Source organism: Cheilinus undulatus, linkage group 18 (genome assembly GCF_018320785.1).
Source record: "Cheilinus undulatus linkage group 18, ASM1832078v1, whole genome shotgun sequence".
Classification (NCBI taxonomy): Eukaryota; Metazoa; Chordata; class Actinopteri; order Labriformes; family Labridae; genus Cheilinus; species Cheilinus undulatus.
This window is the reverse complement of record NC_054882.1, coordinates 24,839,283-24,861,689: the sequence shown is the minus strand read 5'-3', so window position 1 is coordinate 24,861,689 and position 22,407 is coordinate 24,839,283. Positions and strand designations below refer to the sequence as shown.

At 41.7% G+C, this 22,407-nt stretch overlaps 1 protein-coding gene across 1 annotated transcript in view; it reads right to left on the bottom strand.

The window, feature by feature from the left end:
• Positions 1–3,980: 3,980 nt before the first annotated feature.
• Positions 3,981–22,407, bottom strand: part of peli2 (pellino E3 ubiquitin protein ligase family member 2) — a 30,582-nt gene continuing 12,155 nt past the window's right edge. Inside the window, exons 2-6 of the mRNA XM_041812754.1 lie at positions 21,247–21,376; positions 19,146–19,247; positions 10,046–10,243; positions 9,702–9,890; positions 3,981–9,598 (exon numbers count right to left, since the gene is read on the bottom strand). Of these exons, the coding sequence (XP_041668688.1) occupies positions 9,020–9,598; positions 9,702–9,890; positions 10,046–10,243; positions 19,146–19,247; positions 21,247–21,376 (1,198 nt within the window). The 3' untranslated portion in view covers positions 3,981–9,019. The remainder of the gene's footprint in view (positions 9,599–9,701; positions 9,891–10,045; positions 10,244–19,145; positions 19,248–21,246; positions 21,377–22,407) is intronic.

Below are 22,407 nucleotides of genomic sequence, written 5' to 3'. Positions count from 1 at the left end.
ATCAGTGCAGTGATGGTTAAGTTTCAAAAGTGTTTTACTCTAGATCAGCCAGTGGTTCTCAGCTGGTCTGGTAGAGACTAAAGCACCACTATTACCACCTCCTTAATGAGAAATCACAACCCAATTTCCAAAAAAGTTCACCCAGTCGAATTTATTTAACAAAAATGTTGCAGTTCTGACCTAAAAATCTGACCTGAACAAAGAGACAGCACAAAAAAACATGTTTAAAAAGAGCACTGATACAGAAAGCCTGTGAGGCCATGAAAACACTCTATCTTACTTAATTTCCAATGATACCATGCAAAATTTGGTTGTCTTTGAGATCTCTCAAGAAATTAACACGTTATTTTGAGAAAACCAGCTTTTTATCCCTATAAAACAAGATAAATTAGTCAAGATTTTACAAAAAAAATTGTTTTTTTTATGGTAAAGATGGGGTAAAATTGAATACAGTGCCCATAAAAAGTATTCACTCCCTTGGATGTTTTACCTTTTTGTTGATTTTAAAAAACAACTCTCTACTTTTACAAGTTTCTAGGACCGGCTGTCAAGAAGCATCCCCACTGCATGATGCTGCCACCACCGTGCTTCACAGTGGGGATGGTGTGTTTGTGGTGATGTGCAGTGTTTAGAATCTACACTATATTGCCAAAAGTATTCACTCTCCCAGTAACTGAAATCAGGTGTTCCAATCACTTCCATGGTCACAGGTGTATAAAATCAAGCACCCAGGCTTGCAGACTGTTTCTACAAACATTTGTGAAAGAATGGGTCGCTCTCAGGGGCTACTGTGATAGGATGTCACCTGTGCAACAAGTCCAGTCATGAAATTTCCTCACTCCTAAATATTCCAAAGTCAACTGTCAGTGGTATAACTAAGTGGAGGTGATTGGGAAGGACAGCAACTCAGCCACAAAGTGGTAGGCCACGTAAAATGAAGGGGCGTGGTCAGTGGATGATGAGGCGTACATCACGCAGAGGTCACCAACTTTCTGCAGAGTCAATCGCTACAGACCTCCAAACTTCATGTGGCCTTCAGATTAGCTCAAGGACAGTGCGTAGAGAGCTTCATGGAATGGGTTTCCATGGCCGAGCAGCTGCATCCAAGCCATACATCACCAAGTTCAATGCAAAGCGTTGGATGCAGTGGTGTAAAGCACACCGCCACTGAACTCTAGAGCAGTGGAGACGCGTTCAACTGGAATGATGAACCACGCTTCTCCGTCTGTCAATCTAATGGGCGAGTCTGGGTTTGGCAGTTACCAGGAGAACAGTACTTGTCTGACTGCATTGTGCCAAGTGTAAAGTTTGGTGGAGGGGGGATTATGGTGTGGGGTTGTTTTTCAGGAGCTGGGCTTGGCCCCTTAGTTCCAGTGAAAGGAACTCTGAATGCTTCAGCATACCAAGAGATTTTGGATAATTCCATGCTCTCAACTTTGTGGGAACAGTTTGGGGATGGCCCCTTCCTGTTTCAACATGACTGTGCACCAGTGCACAAAGCAAGGTCCAAAAAGACATGGATGAGAGAGTTTGGTGTGGATGAACTTGACTGGCCTGCAAAGAGTCCTGACCTCAACCCGATAGAACACCTTTGGGAGGAATTAGAGCGGAGACTGAGAGCCAGGCCTTCTCATACAACATCAGTGTGTGGCCTTATAAATGCGCTTCTGGAAGAATGGTCAAAAATTCCCATAAACACACTCCTAAACCTTGTGGAAAGCCTTCCCAGAAGAGTTGAAGCTGTTCTAGCTGCAAAGGGTGGACCAATGTCATATTAAACCCTATGGATTAAGAATGGGATGTCACTCAAGTTCTTATGTGAGAAGGCAGGTGAGTGAATACTTTTGGCAATATAGTGTATGTCTGATTAGCAAAAAGCCCCATTTTGGTTTCTTTGGTCTCAAAGAACTTTCTTCCACTTGACCATGGAATCTCCCATGTCTTTTGGTAAACTCTAGTTGAGATTTAATACACGTTTTCATCAGCAGTATCCTTGTCTTGGTGACCTCTCTTACCAGTCTCCTAAAACTCTGAAACATATTCTGAATAAAACACAAGACACTAAATTGTGCCCTATAAAGAGGATCAGGGCTCAGTGAAGAAATCCTAATCCATTACTATTTGTCTCAACAAGTCAACTGTGCAGACTGATGGGTAGTAAGAAACCGCACTTCACCAGGGCTGTCAAGTGGGAACCCTCCTTCGTCGGTGTTTCATCCAGTTAGTCCCACGACATCTCCAGAGGGCTGAACAGTGATCTCTAGCGTCCCAGAGCCAGCCCCCTCCATGCCAGCTCTCACCATCTACCATGCCAGCACGGAGACATCATCTTACCTATTGTACCACATGGCCCACACAGCCTCAACAGCATGCCATGTCAACAGACCCAGGCTCCGTACATGCAAGCTCCAGGTAGTGACAATGCCGATACTACCTTCCTTAACACCACTCATGATAACAGTGCAACAATTATAGTACAAACATTACACATAACTAAGAGTAAAAAAAAGAAAAAGAAACAAAACAAAACAGGGAAAATGAGAGTTTAGAATAGAGAGAGAGAGAGAAAGCAGGCTTAGTAATAGGGTGGGGGCAATATATACATGATTATTATTATTATTATTGATACTTGATTATTAATTAGCAGGTACTTGGCCATTTTAAGTTATATTAACTGAATTTTACTTGCACCTTTATGTTAGGTTAACCAATTTTTGAAGCTTAACTAAGCTGTGGAATTTAATAATTCTGCTTAAATCTTAATTTAGCTTTGTGCAATACTTTTCTCAAGGCCACATTTCTCATCCATTCCAATTTGCTCTTGTGTCTCTGAACCAGGAAGCAACCTTCCGCAGAGTCCAATATGCGTTCCATGTTCTGTTCGAACTGCTTTCCACAGACAGGAAATGTCTAACAGAGAGGGCAACTTCACTCATGGTGCAAAAGTGTCTAATGCCTAAAGGCATTCTGGGAAAACTATGCAGCTTAAGGGATGATTGTCAAACAATTTGAGTACAATGACAAAAAACTCTTAAAGTGCTTGAGTACTATTTACTTAAAACTAAAAAGTTTTTGCATCAACTTGAGCTGAGGCTATTTTAAACTATTACGTTTACTCAACTCTTTTTTAAACACCTTTCACTGTTCACTGTGTATGTCTGTTTGAGCCTCCAGATTCTCTGCAACCCCACTGATAGCTGCTCCATGCAGCCCGACCCACCAGTTGAGAACCACTTCTTTAGACAGAAATAGTAAGTCATTAAAAACATCATCCAATATGTGCTACAATGCAGGCGCCAGGAGATAAGACAACATGGCTGCCAAGTTTACCAAGGTATACGTGACCTGGGTTTGTTTTTAAAGGCTGTATGAGCTGTGACTTAATTTATGCAAAGGGAGGAGTACTATCTCCTATTTACAGATGATGATCTGCATATAATTTGGCTCAGTTGCGTGCTAGGTAATTGAGGTAAATATTACAGACTTCTGCGTGGCAGTTAAGGAGTCCTGCTGATATCTTGGCACAGAGCCCACAACCACCTGTGGCATTTTATATACAAGGTAGAAACAATGTACAAAGACTGAGAACTGTGAAACAGGTGGTTAGATGTACATTCACTCAGCTGATTATCACATGAGCAATAAACATGACAGATCAAACTCCAAAATGCTGACTGTTTTTTGGTGAACACATGCCCAACCAAGAGATCACATTGTACTTTTTCCATGTAAAACTAGTTCTGAACAGATGTAATTTAATTGCCACATTTGCAATGAACACATCACAAAGTTTGAATTTCACAGAGTAAATATAAAGAAAGATGTTATGTAAACAAGCAACGCTCTCTCACTCAGCATGTGAACATTTTACCTGAAGGCCTTGGTATAATAGCCATGCTTTCACACTGTTTTGATGCAGTCAAATGAAGCTTAAGCTATCCATCAGCCATTTAACAATTGATTTGCAGCAATTCTGTGGTTAAAAATGCTTTTTAGATTTATTTGGTTTCAGAAGAGACATTTTTGAAACAAAGGCATTGTGTAAAAAAACATTTAAAACAACAGATAGGCATAAAAGCAGGATATAATTCTATTTTTAGTGCAATGCCAATGTTATTACTTTTCTCATGTTGTACAGGCCAAAATGACACAAAGAGAATTTTCTCAGTTTAAAGCAGCAGATTGACTGAGAAGCAACAATGTCTACAGTCAAAGCTTTAAAAAAGTCATCCCCATAACAATATTATTGCAATTTTATAGTTATGCATTGAGGATGGGAGGATGGGATAGTTATGCATTGAAATAATCAGATGGGAAGAAAGCGTTAAAAGAGAAGGTTGCAGCAGGAAACGTCAACTACTCAATTCCAAGTGTTCTTGTTTGGAGATGTTCCCTGCCTATAGGAGCTGAAGTCAGGAATTGACTAGATGAATAACTATCACGGTTTTATTCGTTAATTCATTTATCTACATTCAAATACATTATCTACATAATCTACATTCAGTGCCCCATCATGACAAAGTGAAAATTGAATTTGAAGAGGTGACCAAGAACCCGATGGTCACTCTGACTGAGCTCCAGAGATCCTGTGTGGAGACAGGACAAAGTCCCAAAAGGGCAACCATCACTGCAGCCCCCCGCCAGGTCATCGTCATGTTGGAGGATGAACCTTCAGCTCAGTCCGACATCCTGAGTGCTGCAGAAAAGGTTTTCACTGAGGATATCTCTTCACTTTGCTCCATTCAGCTTACCTTATCCCTGACCAGTCTCCTAGTCCCTGCTGCTGATAAACACCCCCACAACATGATGCTGCCACCACCATGCTTCATTGTTGGGATGGCATTGGGCAGGTGGTGAGTGGTGTCTGGTTTCCTTCAGGCATAATGTTTAAAAATGAGGCCAAACAGTTCAATCTTGTTTCTCACAGGCTGAGAGTCCTTCTGGTGCTTTTTTGCTAACTGGAAGTAGGCTTTCACGTGTTTTGCACTGAAAAGGCTTCTGTCTCACTACTCTGCCATAGAGCCTAGATCAGTGGAGGGCTACAGTGATGGTTGTCCTTTGTCCCATTTCCACACAGGATCTCTGGATTTCTTGGTCACCTCTGAGGCCCTTCTCCCCTGATATCAGTTTGGCCTGGTTGCCAGCTCTTGGAAGAGTGCTGGTGGTGGCAAACTTCTTCCATTTGAGAAGTCCACTGTGCTCCTTCAGTGCTGAGGTGTTGCAACATCTCAGCTAAGCTCCAAAGAAATAGGAGGGACCTGAGCTTTATTTAAAGTGTTTTGCATAGATGATTGTAGCATCAGGCTGCGACATAAGAAAATTGCAAAAAGTGAAGGGGGTCTGAATACTTCCTTGCAATCCCTACCCAAATGCTCTATCTGCTTCATAAGCCGATTCTGATCAAATAAAGATGTATACTCTTAAAGGGACTTTTTGTGCATTATAATACAACTGGAAATTGTGATCCTGTACAATTTAGTCATGTGGCTGTGAGAAGAGTTAGAAGTTAATTAGGTTTCCCAAAGGTTATGCTGGAAGTACTAGGGTTTGTGTCAATCTTTTTCAGAGTCCTGCATCAATATAACACATGAACCTCACTTCCTCATCCAGGAAGCTGGCTCAAGAGAAAAAAAATATTGTATCATTCCACTTCTATTTGCATAACCCTGCCCTGCTTAAGGCAGGGGAGCCACTGAGTGATCTCAAAATTAGCATGCTGTCACCTTCAGTGTCTCTTCTGTCATTCAGAAAAACAGGCGAGTGTGCAGACATATGAACCCATCGCACATCTACAGCAGAAATGTTAATTAGCAAGCGAGGCATCCCACGGCTCCATTCCCACTCCAAATGCATAACTGACATGTTATGTATTTAAATCCCTTTCATGTGCCCTTATTATAGAGGAGAGGAAGTCACATGAGAGAGTGATGGAAACTGTCATCATCAGCAGCATCGCATTTTGCACGTACATAAAAATAAAAACTGCTCATAACTGTGCGTATTTGTCAGTCATGTTTGATGGCAGGATTTAAATATGAAATAAATCTAACAAATGAATAATTACTTCATAGAAATGTAAAAGTAAACACATATGGATGATGAAGATTAATCAGTAAACATCCAACCTTAAAATATAGCAAACATACATTATCTTTGGGAGCATAATTGCAAATATAGAGGATTTTCAGGCATCTATAGGCATGTTAATTTACTTAATTTGATTTCTCTTGTTTCAAATGTATGTGTGTAGCATTAGCACTGAGTCTTTTTCATAATAAACATCAAACTTCTATTTCATTGCTGTTTTTGGCTATAGGATGCTGCAGGCTCAGTGGATTTGGGCTAAATGCCAACATCTTTATTTTTGAGGAAACAGTGCCCTCTTGTGGCCACAGAGACGAACTACATAAAGGGGAACGTGGCTCCTGCAGTCACTTCCTGTGGTAAATCTTAAGATGTGACTGATAAGACATAACATGAAATGCATGTAAAGTAAGACTTCAAGAAAAATGTGTGCCTTATCTTATAAAATAGCGCGTTTGATAGAGCTATCATAACAAAGAGCAAGTTTGGCGAGCGAGGAGGCTGAGGAATGATGAAACATACGTGTAACTTAACATTACTGCTGTGTTGTGTGTACACAGCTGAAACATCTCTAGTTCAAAGGGAGAAGCACCACAAAAGGAACAAATTGTTAAACTTTACATGGCTGTCACATTTTAAGAAGGCCTTAAAAATCAGAGAGACAACCAACTCAGTTTGTTGTTTTTAAAAAATACTTTATTCTTCGCAAAGGAGGCATTGGGAGCATCAGTGCGTTCTATGGCTTGTGTACAGAGTTCCTGTAGGAGACAAAATCATAGAACAAGCCCTTGGGTGAACTGAGGGCCCCACCCATGTTTACCGAGGAGGAATGTTTGAGGCAGCTACTCGGCAGCTGCCACAGAGACACAGTCGAAAAGCAAAAGGGGCACAGTGTTGGAGCTCAGAGTGTTGGGGAGGAATGCTACTGTACATTATGTGACTTAGTACTTGACCCTGCTTGGTAGTTACATAAAATCAGAAGGAAAAAAAGCCATTGAGAACTGCTCTGTGGTTTGAGTGAAGCGTAATGCTGCTGAGAATGTTAGGTATGACTCTCTTAGGAGCAGAAACAGAAAAATATGCTGCCTTTAATCAAGGTGGATGAGCTCTCATTTTTAATGCAACCCTGAAGAAAATTTAACGCTATCTTAAGAACAATACCTTCAATATTTCTTAATTTAATGCTTGATATATTTCATAATCTAGAGGCAGATTATTGCCTTCAACTACACTCTACATATGGGCACAGTCTGCTCAGCGAACATCACAGAAGAATGCACAGATTCGTCCCAGATTCTTTAGTTTCAGTTCATCCGTTGCTTTGTTTTGGACAACTTGACTCATCCACACACAAAAGAACTTACTAAATTTGGCATGGTGTGCGATAATATCATTATTCCCATGCAGCTGGGTTGCAAACAGCCTTGCCTGTAATCCAGAGCTGTCACCGTTCCACCGTAGCAGCAGTTTGGGTTTAAGGATTGTTTACAGAAACACTTTGGATCGGAGAAAGTGGACGTTACATCTCTCGCGTGGAGAGAGAAAACAGCTCCCTCCTTATATTTGGTTTAATCTCTGGATGCTGCTGAGACTGTGCCCAGGTTTGACAGCAGAGAAATCATTGGATCAGACCCAGCGTGGGATAAAGCTAACAACAGTGCAGATTGAAAACAGTACGTGTGTGGGGGGCAGGGATGCAGCTAGCCTGTGAGCTAGGTAGCACGCAGGTGTGGTTGACTCATACGGTGGCACAGTTTCCAAATTGTTCCATCTCATACCTTTAACAGCACAGCCATTTAGAAAGCAATAGTATAAATGAAGCACCGCCAGCGAGAAGTGTATCAGTACATTCATTGTCAAACCCCTGCTTTGATTCCTGTTTTCTCTCAGGTAGCTTTCTTTGAGTGGTGGGTGGGGGAGGTCATAAAAAGGGGGATTTGGGTGAAATGATGCAGGGCGATTTTAACACCCACACAGTCCAAACCCCTCCACACATATACAATCATCCATTAATGCACACTCTCCTAAACATCCACACATTATTTCTGCAGGAGAAAAATATATTAACATTTGCATTACAAAACAGTACAAGGGCCTCAGTGTAGTAAAATATGTCGGGTAAAAACGCGAAGAAGAATCTGTGTGGGTTGTCTTAAGGGTGCAAAACTATCTCTCCCTTTGCCATCGACAAAATATCTTTGCTCATTTAAGAAAATACTCCCACAGTTTAATGGGATTTGAGGCACTGGATTATATCTCTATACACAAAAAAGTCTTTGACCCTCCTCAAAGTTTTTTCAGCAAACGGAAGCCAAATCCAGAGAGCTGCGTGATCCAGGTGTCAGCAGGATTTCATGGCCGAGAGGGCGAGGGGAGGGGGGCTTTTCACCCGAGTTTCTCCTGTCCTTTCTTCCAGCCAACAGTCCAGCTGTCTGGCTCTGTAAAGACTCAGACCCACCAGGAATTGAACTACAAACCCTCCACCCCCTTTTCTTCCCAGCAGACTCAACAAAACCTGCTTAATGTTTTTGGTTCAGTCCGATTCCCGAGTGAAATCAATGAATTCCTTCTCTGCAGAGCTGTGGTGCAAACCCAGCAGTCATTGTAGTTTAAAACATCCCAGCGCTGTAGCCTTGTTTAAAGCAGAAGGTTGGCAGAACAGCTGAAACAGTTTTCATTCTGAGGGAGCCAGGATTATTTGGTCCTGTTTGCCCCACATCTCTGTATCCCACAGAGGCCATCAAAACAACCACAAGAAGCCTGAACAACCTGCAATAGCTCTCTGCTGTGTGGAATCCCCAGTTTGTGACCAGAACATGCTCCCATCCACAGCTGGCTTAAACGAACAAGAGAAAGCAACAAAATAATCCAAATAGTTTCACAGCATGTTGGCGTTCCTTGTCTTGTCTACCTTACTGGATCGGGACCCTTTACATCAGTCCACAGGGCCCTGGAAGATCAGCTTGGAACAGCCCTGAGTCAGACTGAGCTGGGTGGCACAAAAGGGGCAGGCGGCGTGGAAGGCGTGGGTGCCATGGGGCAGAGGGATCTCTGACCAGTACTTAACTGACTTCTCTGAACACACGTGTCCGCATGGCACAAAGGCGTGGGTGGGTGCCCCCGTGTCCACATAGAAGGCCGGTTCACAGCCCAGCCACAGCGGCACATAGGGCCCGACCACCCGACACATCGGGCACTCTCGCTGGGTGTTGGGCTCGTGCTCGGAGCGGTGGCCCCAGTTGTGGTAGCCGTGCACGTGACCGCATGCCAGGTAGACCCAAGGCTGCTTGTCCTCCAGGGAGGAGAGGGCACGGCTGCGCTGCATGCTGGGGAAAGCGAGGGTGTTGAGACCCACAGGGCACTGAGGACGTGCAGCGTTGATCTCCTGCCTGAGAGCCTCCAGATGCTTTTGGGTGGGGGTGTGGAAGAGGCCTTCGGCAGTTCGCCACAGTAAAGTAGCTCCACACAGATCCACCAGGGAGCCATCCTGCAGTATGTTACTCTCATTCTCAACCTGCAGATGTAGCAGATGCACAATAAACTTCAAGGCTAATGCAACTGATAAACGAAATCACATTACTGTATGGATCTGGCACGTTTGCTGTATGACTACTGACCAGTTTTCCAGGGGTCTGTGCTGAACGTGTTTCTCTCAGTGTGTAAACATCCCCACAAACAGAGATCTCCCTCCACACGCCAGGCTTTGACTCCTCTGTGAAGCCACCTTTTGGATGCATAACCAGCACGCCATTGGTTGTTAGTCCATCCATGTGACCATCAGGATTCTTCCACTTTGCAGCTTTTTCCTGCAGGCGAGATTGAACATGGATGACAATAGTGATAAAAGTTATTGCACTGTCTATCCGGTCCAAACTTAAACATTCAAAGGCCCAAACTTGATATCCTGTAAAGGTTAGTAAAAATACTGTTTCTTCAATACAGTGCATTACACAGTAATTACCCCGAGGAAGATGTTTTTGGAAGAATCAAAACCAGCTGCGTAGATGCGAGCAGTGAAGGGTGGGTTGCGCTCGCAGACGACTCTGCAGGCAAAGCGGGAGATGGTGCTCTGAGTGATGGGAGTCTCCTCTCCGTCCTGGCCTCCCGCTATTGTGTCCGTCACCACATAGTCTATGGGACTCTCGGTGGAACGTCCAATCTACAAAACAACCCCATAATTGATTAATATCCTGCTGCATTATTACAGCTTCTTCTGATGTATTGTCAATACTCTGGCACTTTTTAATCCCCCGCGGACATTTGAACTTTTGACTGTTCTGCTCCCCAGCAGTTTAGTGTTCACCAGTTTGTGCTGTTTGGGAATTCACAGTATGTCCTTGCGTGGTAGAAATGCTGAGACAAAACACTTTTTTGCTGTATAAGTCTCATTCAGCAGTCTTTTAGACCAGTGAATAGACAATGTTTATCAATTTTTTCAAAAATAATATTTTTGGACTTCTTATAAAGCAGTCCAGAATTCAACCCTGAAAATGTCAGAGCAGTTCTGAAGCTGAACAAAGTTAAAAACAAGCATTTCCCGCTTTCATTTCCTCCTTTTATCATCTCAGTTGACCCGAAGTCCGTCTTTTTTGGACAGTTTCCTTTTTCTATTTTGACTGTGCTGCAGTTCAGTGTTTTGAATGGTTTGGTTTGATTTTGCAGACAAACACACACAATGCTGAATTGAATGTTCTTACACAATTATAAATTTCATCATTGCCACAGTATTTATTCAGATTAAAACAACAGAACAGTTCCCAGTCAGACATACTCCCTTATAGAGTATGAGAGGTCAAATTTATATATCAAAAAAAAAATTCTCCTAACATTTTCATCTTTAAGCCTATTAGTATGATTGATGTTTGTCTTCATTTTATCATTTAGAGATGCAGGATATTACAGGCATCATATCAGCATCTGCTGATATTTCCTTAAAAGTTAATTATAGGTACAGAGATGAAAATTTCTATATTAAGGACAATTCTGCCTATATCACCCTCTATGAGCTGCAAATATTGGCCTCCATGACCTATAAATATCGGCCTCTACAACCTATGTAAATATTGGCCTCTATGAGCTAAAAACATTGGCCACTGGCTGTATATATAGTCTATATGAGCTATAAACACTGACCTAAGTTAATTGTTAATAATAATGGGCATCTGTAAGCTGTCCAATCCCGTGCATCCCTAATACATATACAAATGATTATATAACTTGTTTTTGAATCATCAATGTATAGTGGTAAACAAACAATACACTGCTTTCCTCATTATTAAGCAAATGACATTTTTCTCCTATTTTCCTAAATATTAATGCAAATGACAGTCAGAGTATTTTTCAAGTCGTCAGCCGTTAGAGCATAATTCAAATGTTTTTGTACAAACTTCAAAAAAGCTACAGTCATGGACGAAAAAGGATTGGCGTCCTTGGAATTTTTCCAGAATATACACCATTTCTCCCAGAAATTGTTGCAATTACAAATGTTTTTGGTATACACACGTTAATTTCATTTATGTACATTGGAACAACACAAAAAAACAGAAGAAAAAAGCCAAAATTTACATAATTTTACAAAAACTCAAAAATGGACCAGACAGAATTATTGGCACCCTTTAAACTGTGGGTAAATCATTTTATTTCAGGCATGTGATGCTCATTTAAACTCATCTGTGGCAGTAACAGGTGCTGGCAATATAGAAATCACACCTGAAGCCAGTTAGAATGTATGAAAGTTGACTCAACCTTTGTGTTGTGTGCCTGTACGTGTCACACTAAGCGTGGAGAAGAGAAAGAAGAGCCGAGAATTGTCCAAGGACTTAAGAAGCAAAACTGTGGAAAAATATGAACAATCTCAAGGTTACAAGACCATCTCCAGAGATCTTAAAATTCCTTTGTCCATTGCTCGTCATATAATCAAGAAGTTTATAACCCATGGAACAGTGGCTAATATTCCTGGATGTGGACTGAAGAGAAAAATGGACAAAAGAATGCAACGCAGGATAGTTGGAATGGTGGATAAACAAAAAGACATAAAAAAGCCAGACTGGAGTTTGTACCTGTTACTCCTTTCCCACTGGCCAAAAAACCCGTTCAAACCCACTAACAATCTGATCCTGTTGACAGTGGGAAAGGCTCTAATCGGCATTCAGACCCATGTCGACTGATCCTGCAATGGACATGGGTTTTTATCAGCTCGCCTCCAATCAGCTCCAGTGGGAACGTCACACCCGTTGGAACGCGGGATGACTTTGACGTGATGTGCCTACATTTATATTAATACAAGTAATACGTTTATATTACTTGCCTGTTGTGATCTCATAGATCCTTTTTGTTGTTGCTGTTGTTGTTGTTGCACAGAAACCTTATTCTGTCTGCTGCACATTTAAGCCTGAGGAGGCAGGAGTTTAAAGGCAGAAGTTTCGCAGCACGGCAGCGCAGTTTAACAGCACATATAAACACAAAAATGCCCATCTCATAACGAACATATCAGCTGAGAACTTTTTTCCCCCAAGAACAGATTTAGCTCATTCAGCCCGTTAAAATCTCATGGATCAGCTTACAAAGCGCCATGTGTCCTGTCCGTGCACAGCTGGAAAGAGAGATCCTTTTCAAACGATATTATCTATTAATCTTTTTATTTATTTATTTATTGCATTATTTGCCTCTTGGAAATGATCACATCGATCTTCTTTTTTCGTTTGTTATTACACAGAAACTTCAGCCCGTCAGCTGTGCATTAAAGCCTGATGCGCGCTGCTGCTGGAGGAGACAGGAGTAAAGGCAGAGGTTTTGCAGCATGGCAGCGCAGTTTAACAGCACATACAAACACAAAAATGCTTGTCTAGCTCACTCCTATCATAATGAAGATATCTGCTGAAAGCTATTATTTTTTCGTGAACAAGTCAGCCTTCTACAGCTTTGGATTTTTCATGGTTTATCACATGAAGCGCAGCGATTCCTGCATAAAAACGCAGCTGGAGAATGGGAAACTTCTCTAAAAGGTTGTTTCTATTTCCCTTTATCATATGTCTGCTCCTTGGAAATGACTATATATCCTTTTTTTAGTTTTTGCCCTTAAATCTCATTTAAAGGCAAAAACTAAACTGAAAAACTAAACTGAAAACTCTGCCATCTCCTCCATCAGCTGTTAAGCCGGATGACAGCTGACGGAGGAGACAGGAGTTTGGCAGGCTGAAGTTTTAAATCATTAAAAGATCAGTGTTTGCCTAATATTTCCAAGAAGCAGATAGATGTGAAAATTTGAAATAGAAACATTGTTTAGAAAAGGTTAACTTTATTTGGCTGTGCTCATAAGTAGGAAGCGCTGCACTTCACTGGATAATCCATGAGAAATTCAAGACTGTAGGATCTGAATGTGTCAGTAGAACATTAAATATTCTCAGCAGATATCTTTGTTATAGAAAGACTGAGCTAGAAATGCATTTTAGTTTAAATCCACTAGGGGTGTAAAGGTACGTGTATTCTTACCGAACTGATTCAGTACGGGCCTCTCGGTACGGTACAGACGTGTACCGAACGAATACATGTGGAGCCGACCTCACATACAGACGGAAAACCAGAGAACACCACACTGTCCTGGCAACAACACAACCACAGCAAATGACAGCAACAGCCTGAATATTCCCAGATAAAAGTGTCCTCTTTGGGAACACTTTGTTTCCCAGTAAAATACAACAGTGGACAAAGACAACAACAATAGCTCTGACACTATACTGCAGCTGTGTCGCTAAAAGCACATCATCCAGCGGACCAATCAAAGCATTTGAAAAAGCTCCACTCAAACAAGAATGTCACAGTAAAGAGGAGGAACAGCAAAGTCTTACCAGCCGGTTCTAAATTTCTTATTCTTTAAGATCGTTTTTTATTATAACAATGGCGCTCTGGCTCTGTGAATCAAATCAATTTTACCTTCACACGTCAGCCTCGAAGGAGGGAGAGACGGACTCTGCAGCTGCGTCCTAGGTAAAGTTATCCTCAGATTTCACACGGCTCTAACCTTTTAATCCACCAAGATGGGCTGTGAAAAGTTCTCCCAAACTTTGTAGTAGGTCCCATTGATTAAATAAGTAATCCAGTGCTGAAGTCTGTGTTGAAATCGGCAGGAAAGACGCTAATTAGCTTACTTAAGCTAACGCATGGTAGTATGATGATTCGTTCAAGTTGGCTGGGAAATTTTGGTTTTTAAAAGATGGATATAAATACGTCAATATATCAATGAAAATAACCTAGTAACTCAAAAATGTATTTATTTAATAATATTTTTAATCATGGAACAACTTTTGGAAGGAGGTTACAGCATTATTAATAATATAAATGTCATTTATTCAGCCTATTTATTTCAATATGGCTTAATTTAAAAATTAAAATACATTTTATTCATTTACTTCAATTACTGTACCGAAAACGTACCGAACTGTGACTTCAATACCGAGGTACGTACCGTTACACCCCTAATATTCACCTTACTCCTAGTCCCCACTATTCTTTGCGTGAAATATGGGCGCAACTTTTGGTCCCTTCTACCTAAATGGGACTTTGCATCGAATACAAGATGTGAAACCCGATTTTTAGAGCAATTTGGACATTAAAATATGCAACTTTCAACGACATTACCTCGGATAACCTAGACAAGCATATTTAGCTAACTTTATTAGCTTCATATCAGTATAGAAATAAACTATCATGTTTTGATAAATGAGTTTGGACACCACCTTCAGATAACATTTCTAGTTTGTGGGGTTGCTGAAATCCTTATTCCACCAACTAATCCCTCTTAAAATGTGGGAATTATATTAAATAAAATTATTCATGACTGAAGTTGTGAGCTTTTCAGTTTGGTAAATGTGAAGTTTTGAATTAATGATGAATTAATATTGAAAGAATTACATCCCAAATGCATTTAAACAGTGAACAGCATGTTTAAAACACTGTTGTTAAAGATATATATTTAACTTTGTCACGCAGTCAAGTCACCAGGCTTCTGCTTGACTCTAAGCCCACAACCTGTCCACTCGATCAGATACCATGACGATTGCAGGCGATTGATCCCACAATCAGCCCTGCTGTAACTTGTATCATCAACTCCTCTCTGTCCACAGGTGTTTTCCCAGCTGCATTCAAGCAAGCGCGGGTCACACCACTGCTAAAAAACCCACTCTCAACCCAGCCCAGGTTGAGAATTACAGGCCGGTCTCACTTCTCACTTCAAGGGTCAGTGCTTGGTCCCCTACTTTTCTCAATATACACCACCTCACTTGGTGCAATCAATACACAGCTATTCCTGTCCTTTCCACCAGATAACAAAACTGCCTCAGCTCGTATCTCACCCTGCCTTTCTGATATTTCTAAATGGATGAGGGAACGTCACCTTCAGCTCAACCTGTCCAAGATTGAGCTTATTATCATCCCAGCCAGGCCCACTGTGGAACCACAGATCAGTATCCAGCTTGGATCAAATAATCTCTTGCCCACTAAGTCTGCCCGAAATCTGGGTGTCATGATTGATGACCAGCTAACCTTCAAGGTTCTCATGGCCTTGATTGCTTGGTCCTGCCAATTTGCCCTCTATAACATCAAGAGGAACAGACCCTACTTGACAGAGCATGCTACAAAGCTCCTGGTACAGGCTCTTGTAATATCATGCATTGACTATTGCAACTCATTACTGGCAGGCCTCCCTGCATGCACAGCTAAACCTCTGCTGTTGATCCAGAACGCAGCAGCACGTCTGGTCTTCAACCAACCCAAGAGAGCTCATGTCACACCTCTTTTAATCTCTCTACACTGGCTCACAGCGAGCTGCAGCTCACATTAAATTCAAAACTCTAATCATTGCTTACAAAGCAGTAACTAAAACTGCTCCTGTTTACCTGGAGTCCCTCATCCAGGTCTACACTCCTTCTCGCCCACTACGCTCAGCCAGCGAAAGGCGCCTGGTACTTCCAGCGCATCATGCTCCTAAGTCACTAGCTCGACTCTTCTCCTCTGTTGTCCCTAAGTGGTGGCATGATTTACCAAACTCCATTCAATCTGCAGAGTCCCTCTCTACTTTCAAGAGAAAGCTAAAGACCCAGCCCTTCAGAGAACACTATGCACTTAGCTAGACTATTCTCTACTGTTGTCCCCAGTAGTAGATTGAGTCTTGGCCAAACTATTCTCCACTGCTGTCCCCAGTGTTGAACAAGTCTCCCAACTACAGTTGGCTCGCACTGTCCTGCTCTACTTCGGGGATTTCTTTGCCCAGCTCTTTGTGAATGACCCAGCACTTGGTACTTGGTAATTAGTTGTTGTGAAGTCTAATGGATGGTGATGAGAGATCTCACATTTTGCTTGATTAATTGTTGGGGTTTATTAAAAAAAAAAAAAAAATTGTATACTGCATGGCAGTACCTGCATCCAATTGGACCTGAAGCACTTTGTGGCACTTGCTGATGTTGTTTTTTCTTGTCTAGATCTTGCTTGTGTTGTTCTTGCTCTCAAATGTACATCGCTTTGGATAAAAGCATCTGCTAAATGACATTGTAACATTGTAACGTAATTAGTTCCACAACTGAAGCAACAGGTACTGACTGAGCATTACAAAAAATATTATTGAAACATTCAGCTCATTTAACTTTATTGAGTTAACAAAAATGAAGCAGTATTTATTGCAGCAAACATTTATTTCAGAACAACCACTGTTGACACTAAATCACTTTAGTAATCCCTTGGAAGAATCGTGTTTTGCTATTACTGCTACTGTACGGGAAGTTCCAACCACATTTATAGCAGTAGACCCCCCAGGAATAACTTAGTATCCACCTTATTTACTTACTTACAGCTTACAAAACAATGTGAACATGTAATTTCAAAAATATATCAGTATTTACAAATTCGCAGTGAATTTCTATCAAACAACTGTCGTTCGTAGTTAGCATCTATCGTTAGCTGCTGTATTAAATTACATGTAATTATGTACTTCCGCCTTAGCACCGAAAGTTTTGCCCATATTCATATTTACAGTAGCGGCCCCAGAAATAAGGTGGATATGTGCCATGAAATTTCATTGCCGTGCTGCAATGGGCGTATATAGCCTTTCAAAACAAGATTCATATTTCACTTTTTACGTTTCTCTGCTTGCTGCGTTCTAAAACCCGCTCTCTATGACTTAACAGGCTGAATTGCTGGTGGCTCCATCAGACGGCTTCATTCGAGCTGCAATACTCAGTTCAGACTGCTGCGACTCATTCTAGAACCGTCCTGCGTCGTGAATCTTTGGTCTAAACTGGGCTTTAACTGTGTTTCGGCGCTGATGATGATGTCTCTAATGTGATGACATCAGCATGACGCACCAGAGGGAAAAAAAAAAAAAGTCACGCAGCTCGTCTGCTGGCGATCAGACATGGGTCTGCTGGCAATGGGAAAGGAGTCACTTGCCGATTGTTAGTGGGTTTACCCGCGTTTAAAAAAACCTGCTTTTACACACTAACTTTAGTGGGAAAGCGTTATGAATAAGCCCCAATCCTCCTGGGAGAACACTTTGAGGGCAGATCAGACTAAGGTAGAGCTTTTTGGAAAAGCACGTCATTCTATAGTTTACAGAAAACAGAATGAGGCCTACAAAGAAAATAACAGTACCTACAGTCAAACATGGTGGAGGTTCAAAGATGTTTTGGGGTTGTTTGGCTGCCTCTGGCACTGGGTGCCTTGACAGTGTGCTAGGAAATCATGAAATCTAGAGACTGAAAGGATTTTGGGCCATAATGTAGGGCCTAGTGTCAGAAAGCTGGGTCTGCATCAGAGGTCATGGGTGTTCCAGCAATGACCCAAAATATACCTCAAAAAGCACCAAGAAATGGTTGGAGACAAAGTGCTAGAGAGTTCTGAAAAAGACAGCAATGAGTCCGTATCTAAATCCCATTAAACACCTATGGAGAGATCTCAAAATTGCAGTTGCAAGAAGGCACTCTTCAAATCTGAGAGACCTGGAGCAGTTTGCAAAAGAAGAGTGGTCCAGAATTCCAGTTGAGAGGTGTAAGAAGCTTGTTGATGGTTATAGGAAGTGATTGGTTTCAGTTATTTTCTCCCAAGGGTGTGCAACCAAATATTAAGTTGAGGGTGCCAACATTTTTGCCTGGCCCATTTTTTTGAGTTTTGTGTAAAATTATGTCAATTAAGCTTTTTTCTTCTGCTTTTTTGTGTTGTTCCAATGCACATAAAGGAAATAAACATGTGTATACCAAAAACATTTGTGATTCCAACAATTTCTGGGAGAAATGGAGTATTTTCTGGAAAAATTCCAGGGGCACCAATACTTTCGTCCACGGCTGTATATGACTGACCAGCTCATTATTTGATATAAATATTAATAATACCAAAAGTCAGTCTTTGGCATGAAAATAAAATGCTCAATTGAATATGAGGAAACCCATGGTCATATTTTTCTATAGGAGATTATCCGTCAGTAACCAGGTAAACTCAAGGTATTAGCCATGATTTTTCATGGGTCATTACAAACTCATTTTCAGACAGAATTTATGGAAAACAGTGCTGTGTGCTTGAACAAATACTTTATATTGATGTAGTTGTATTTTTTATAATTTATCATCCATCTATAGACCAAAATTGCAAAACGTAGTGTTGGTCATTTATAGCACAAGATCTGTTTTTATATGAGGGAAAAATACATTTAAAATATAAATGCATTTATATAAATACAGATTTGACCACAGCTGTAAGCTGCTACAGAAGCTAGAAAACACTTTGAAAGTGCTTTGATTGGATTTTGTGAATGTGTGTGAACTCTGCATCTTATTCAAAGACATGAAACACACACACAAACGGCCTCCACTGCAAGTAAAGATATTTGCCAATGGGACAAGCAAATTTTACTTGTTTCATATTTTAAAATGAGAAGTACTTACTGCTTAAGATGGCACATCTCATCTTACATCTTATAATGAAATGGGTGAATAATAAATGTAAAGTAATGGGTTATGATATTCAACAACTTAGTGTCAAACATATTAAAGCAAAACATGCCACTGAGGGGTCTTTACCTGAAACATGTCAGTGTCTTTGTCATGGCAGTACTCCACTACTACCGTCTGGTTCCTGGACAGTGTGTAGGAGATGCTGTGTTGGCCTTTACAATTTACAGCCTGAAATACAACAAAAATCTCATTACAAACAAGCTACACATTATTACATGATATTTAAAAGAACAGATGCATACTCTAGCTATTGAAAGGTACACACAAGATAAGCAAATATCGGTTTTACTCCCTATAAACAGCTGAATACAATTTCTGTGTCCTTGCTGAAGCTAAAACACAAGTTTTAAAACATGCAAGTGCTGACTGGAGAGGCATATTCTTACAAAACATAACCAAGCTGTTAATTACATGCATTAAATTTGACAGAAGACAATTAAGTTTAAATATTTCTTCATTTCAAACCCTTAAAGGATCAGTGACAGGAATTTGTGGGAGAGGAGCAGCATGTAAAGTCACACTCCCATGACAGTGACCATAAATTGCCCGCTGGCCTCAGTTAACACAAGCTCGCCCACCAGCTGAACTGCCTCAGTCTGTGCAGCGATGGACGGTGGGTTACAGCCAGTCAGATCGGGCTCCCATCAACACTTACCACATGCCACTATCATCCGGCTCTAATCTGCGAATTCCATTTCCCAAACACGACCCCCCTCCCCTTCCTCTCCTTTTGTCACGTGCGAGAGAGGGAGAGAAAGTGGGTCATCAGCGCTGCCACACTCTGCTGTAACCTCAGAGACAGACGGGGACAAATGTCATCGTCACATGCAGTCTTGTCTCGACTGTGCCACTACAAACAAATGGTGCTCCACCTGTTCCACTGTTAGAGAACTTCATACACACTCCACAACATAAACATGTATTTTTATAGGCACGACACCACGCCCCCTTAAATGTCACACAACCCTACCCTCAATCGCCGGCAATAAAAACAACGCCACAGGCCATCGGACCCCGCGTAAGGAAGATCAGTGCAAACAATCGCACATGAACGAATGCGATGATTGAGATCAAGCAGGGACACGACGAAAAGGCAAGGGCATGATTTGGAAAAAAAAAAAACAGGCAAGCAGCGGCATCATGGGAGCTCCACGTTATCTGTCATGAACACCAGAGTGTGCACAGACACGTGAGCTCTCCCCTCTCAGCGTCTGAGCCACAGAGCAGTCTCAGTTCATCTGTATGACACTGCTACACTGAGTGAGCTGAGAAGGAGGCGTAAGCAGAAGAAAATAATCGAGAAACGGGGGAAATGGTTGGATTTACTTTAAATAAGGGGGCTCCCTTCAAATCAAGCTCAGTACACTGCTCAGCTCTGAGGAATGACTATTTTTGACCTTGTGTACAGCGGGGGAATGCAGGGTCAAGCAACTGCAACAACTTCCTCCTCAGTTTACCCTCCTAATCCAAGGCTTGGTAACAGGATGGCAGAGAGGAAGAGAGGAGAAATGGGGAAGAAGATAACAGAAGTTCCCATCTATGAAACAGAGAAGAGCCATTGCTAATCCAAAAAAGATGCAACTTTTAGTGGCAGTCAGCAGAAAATGTATCTCAACCAGCACAAAACTGAACTCAATAGAAGCTTGAAAGATCTCTAAAGAAAGCCTCTGTTGCTGGAGAACCTCTACCCAGATACCAGGAGGTGAGAGTAACCTGAACTAGCAGGCATTCCTTCCCGCCAACTGAGCTAAACTCAAACAAAAGTCCAAAATATAGGCCTCTCAAAGAGGTGCAGAGGTAAGCAGGTCCTGCAGCTTGTTTTGCTTGGGAACCAAAGGCAGGAATGCAGGAAGGCAGACATGTTTTACTCGATGGGGCAGTTTCTGGCAGGCACTCCTGCGCAAAGAAAAGCCATGAGGCCCGGCTAAGAGCTACAGTTATTGTACTGGAAATGTCAACATATGGGGTCTGCCAAAAACAACGTAAAGAAGTTTACACCACTTTTCTGGAAACACTAAATAAAAAACACTGCGGTTTTGAGAAATATTTTCTTTCCACTACTTTCAATCTGCTGAGCTCAATCACGAAATGAAATCAAAATCCCAAAATATATTGGCCCCATCTCTATCCTGGTTAACCATTCATTTATAGATTTTGTATACATTACCTTGCTGGCCTGGGGCGTGTTTAGGATGTGCACAGTGCTCGGCTTAACCCCATTGGCTTTGGTCCTCCTGTACAGCGCAAATCTGCTTTTCCTTCTACCCCTGTCTCCATTGGGCAGAGAGCCATTGTAACTGTAACAGAAAGAAAACAGCAAGTTCAACTTTTATGAACCGGATTTACAGCTGCAAAAGGATATATCAGATGAGATTAAAATGGAAATTATTTTAATTATATCACAAGTTGAACATTCATTCATTTTGAGAAAGGAGCTTTGCCAAGCATTACATCGCTGGTAATCTAGTACACCCTATTAGCAATGTAAGCGTTACCTTGGATAATGTCTCTTATTACATAACGCACTCTGGTACTTGTGATTTCAGCGAGCCAACTCTGTGTAAACTGCAGCTGTTCTTTTGCTCTGTGTCCCTGGCAGGAGCAGGCTTTAAGATGCACGTCAGGTTTGCTGTCACTGTAGGGGTGCACAGGCAGACTCACATGACTCAAACACGCCCAAGTTCTCAGATAAAATATTTAAAAGCCTCGGTAAAAGCAGAGGAGCATGTACAAGAACTGTCTGTCTGCACAGTCTGCCGTGAGGGATCTCATCTAGGCTCCTCCTTCTGTATGAAGAAGCCCCTTCCGGTAGGACTGCTCCTCTCCCCGTCCACCAGCTGGTTCCTACAGCTGGGACACCCCATGCTCTGGTCCCATCCAACACACAGACCTTCTGTCACCCACTCACATGTAGCCACAGTGTGCTGAGCAGACACTTAGCACAACAGAAATAACTCCATTAAAAGCTTCATGTTTGCATAACAATGCGCATCAGAGTGACCACAAACAGCAGCGCAATCTGAAAATTCACCTCTTTGGTGTTACACAAACAAAATAGTAGCAACTAGAGGCTCTATCTGCTCCTCCCTGCCTCCCTCCAAAGCTTCTCCACCTGTCCCATGACTCCACACGGTTGGCCAGGCATGGAAACACATGGTCCCAGTCAGAATGGTGCACAAAGCTGGCCTGTAGGACAAGCCACCCATAGAGAGCTAGAGAGGCTTGTGATGATACTGTGGACAAAATTACACCTGATATACCAACAGTAGGAGGAAAATTACAAACAATCATCATGGATATATGTCCATCAAAGTAGTGACTGATACCA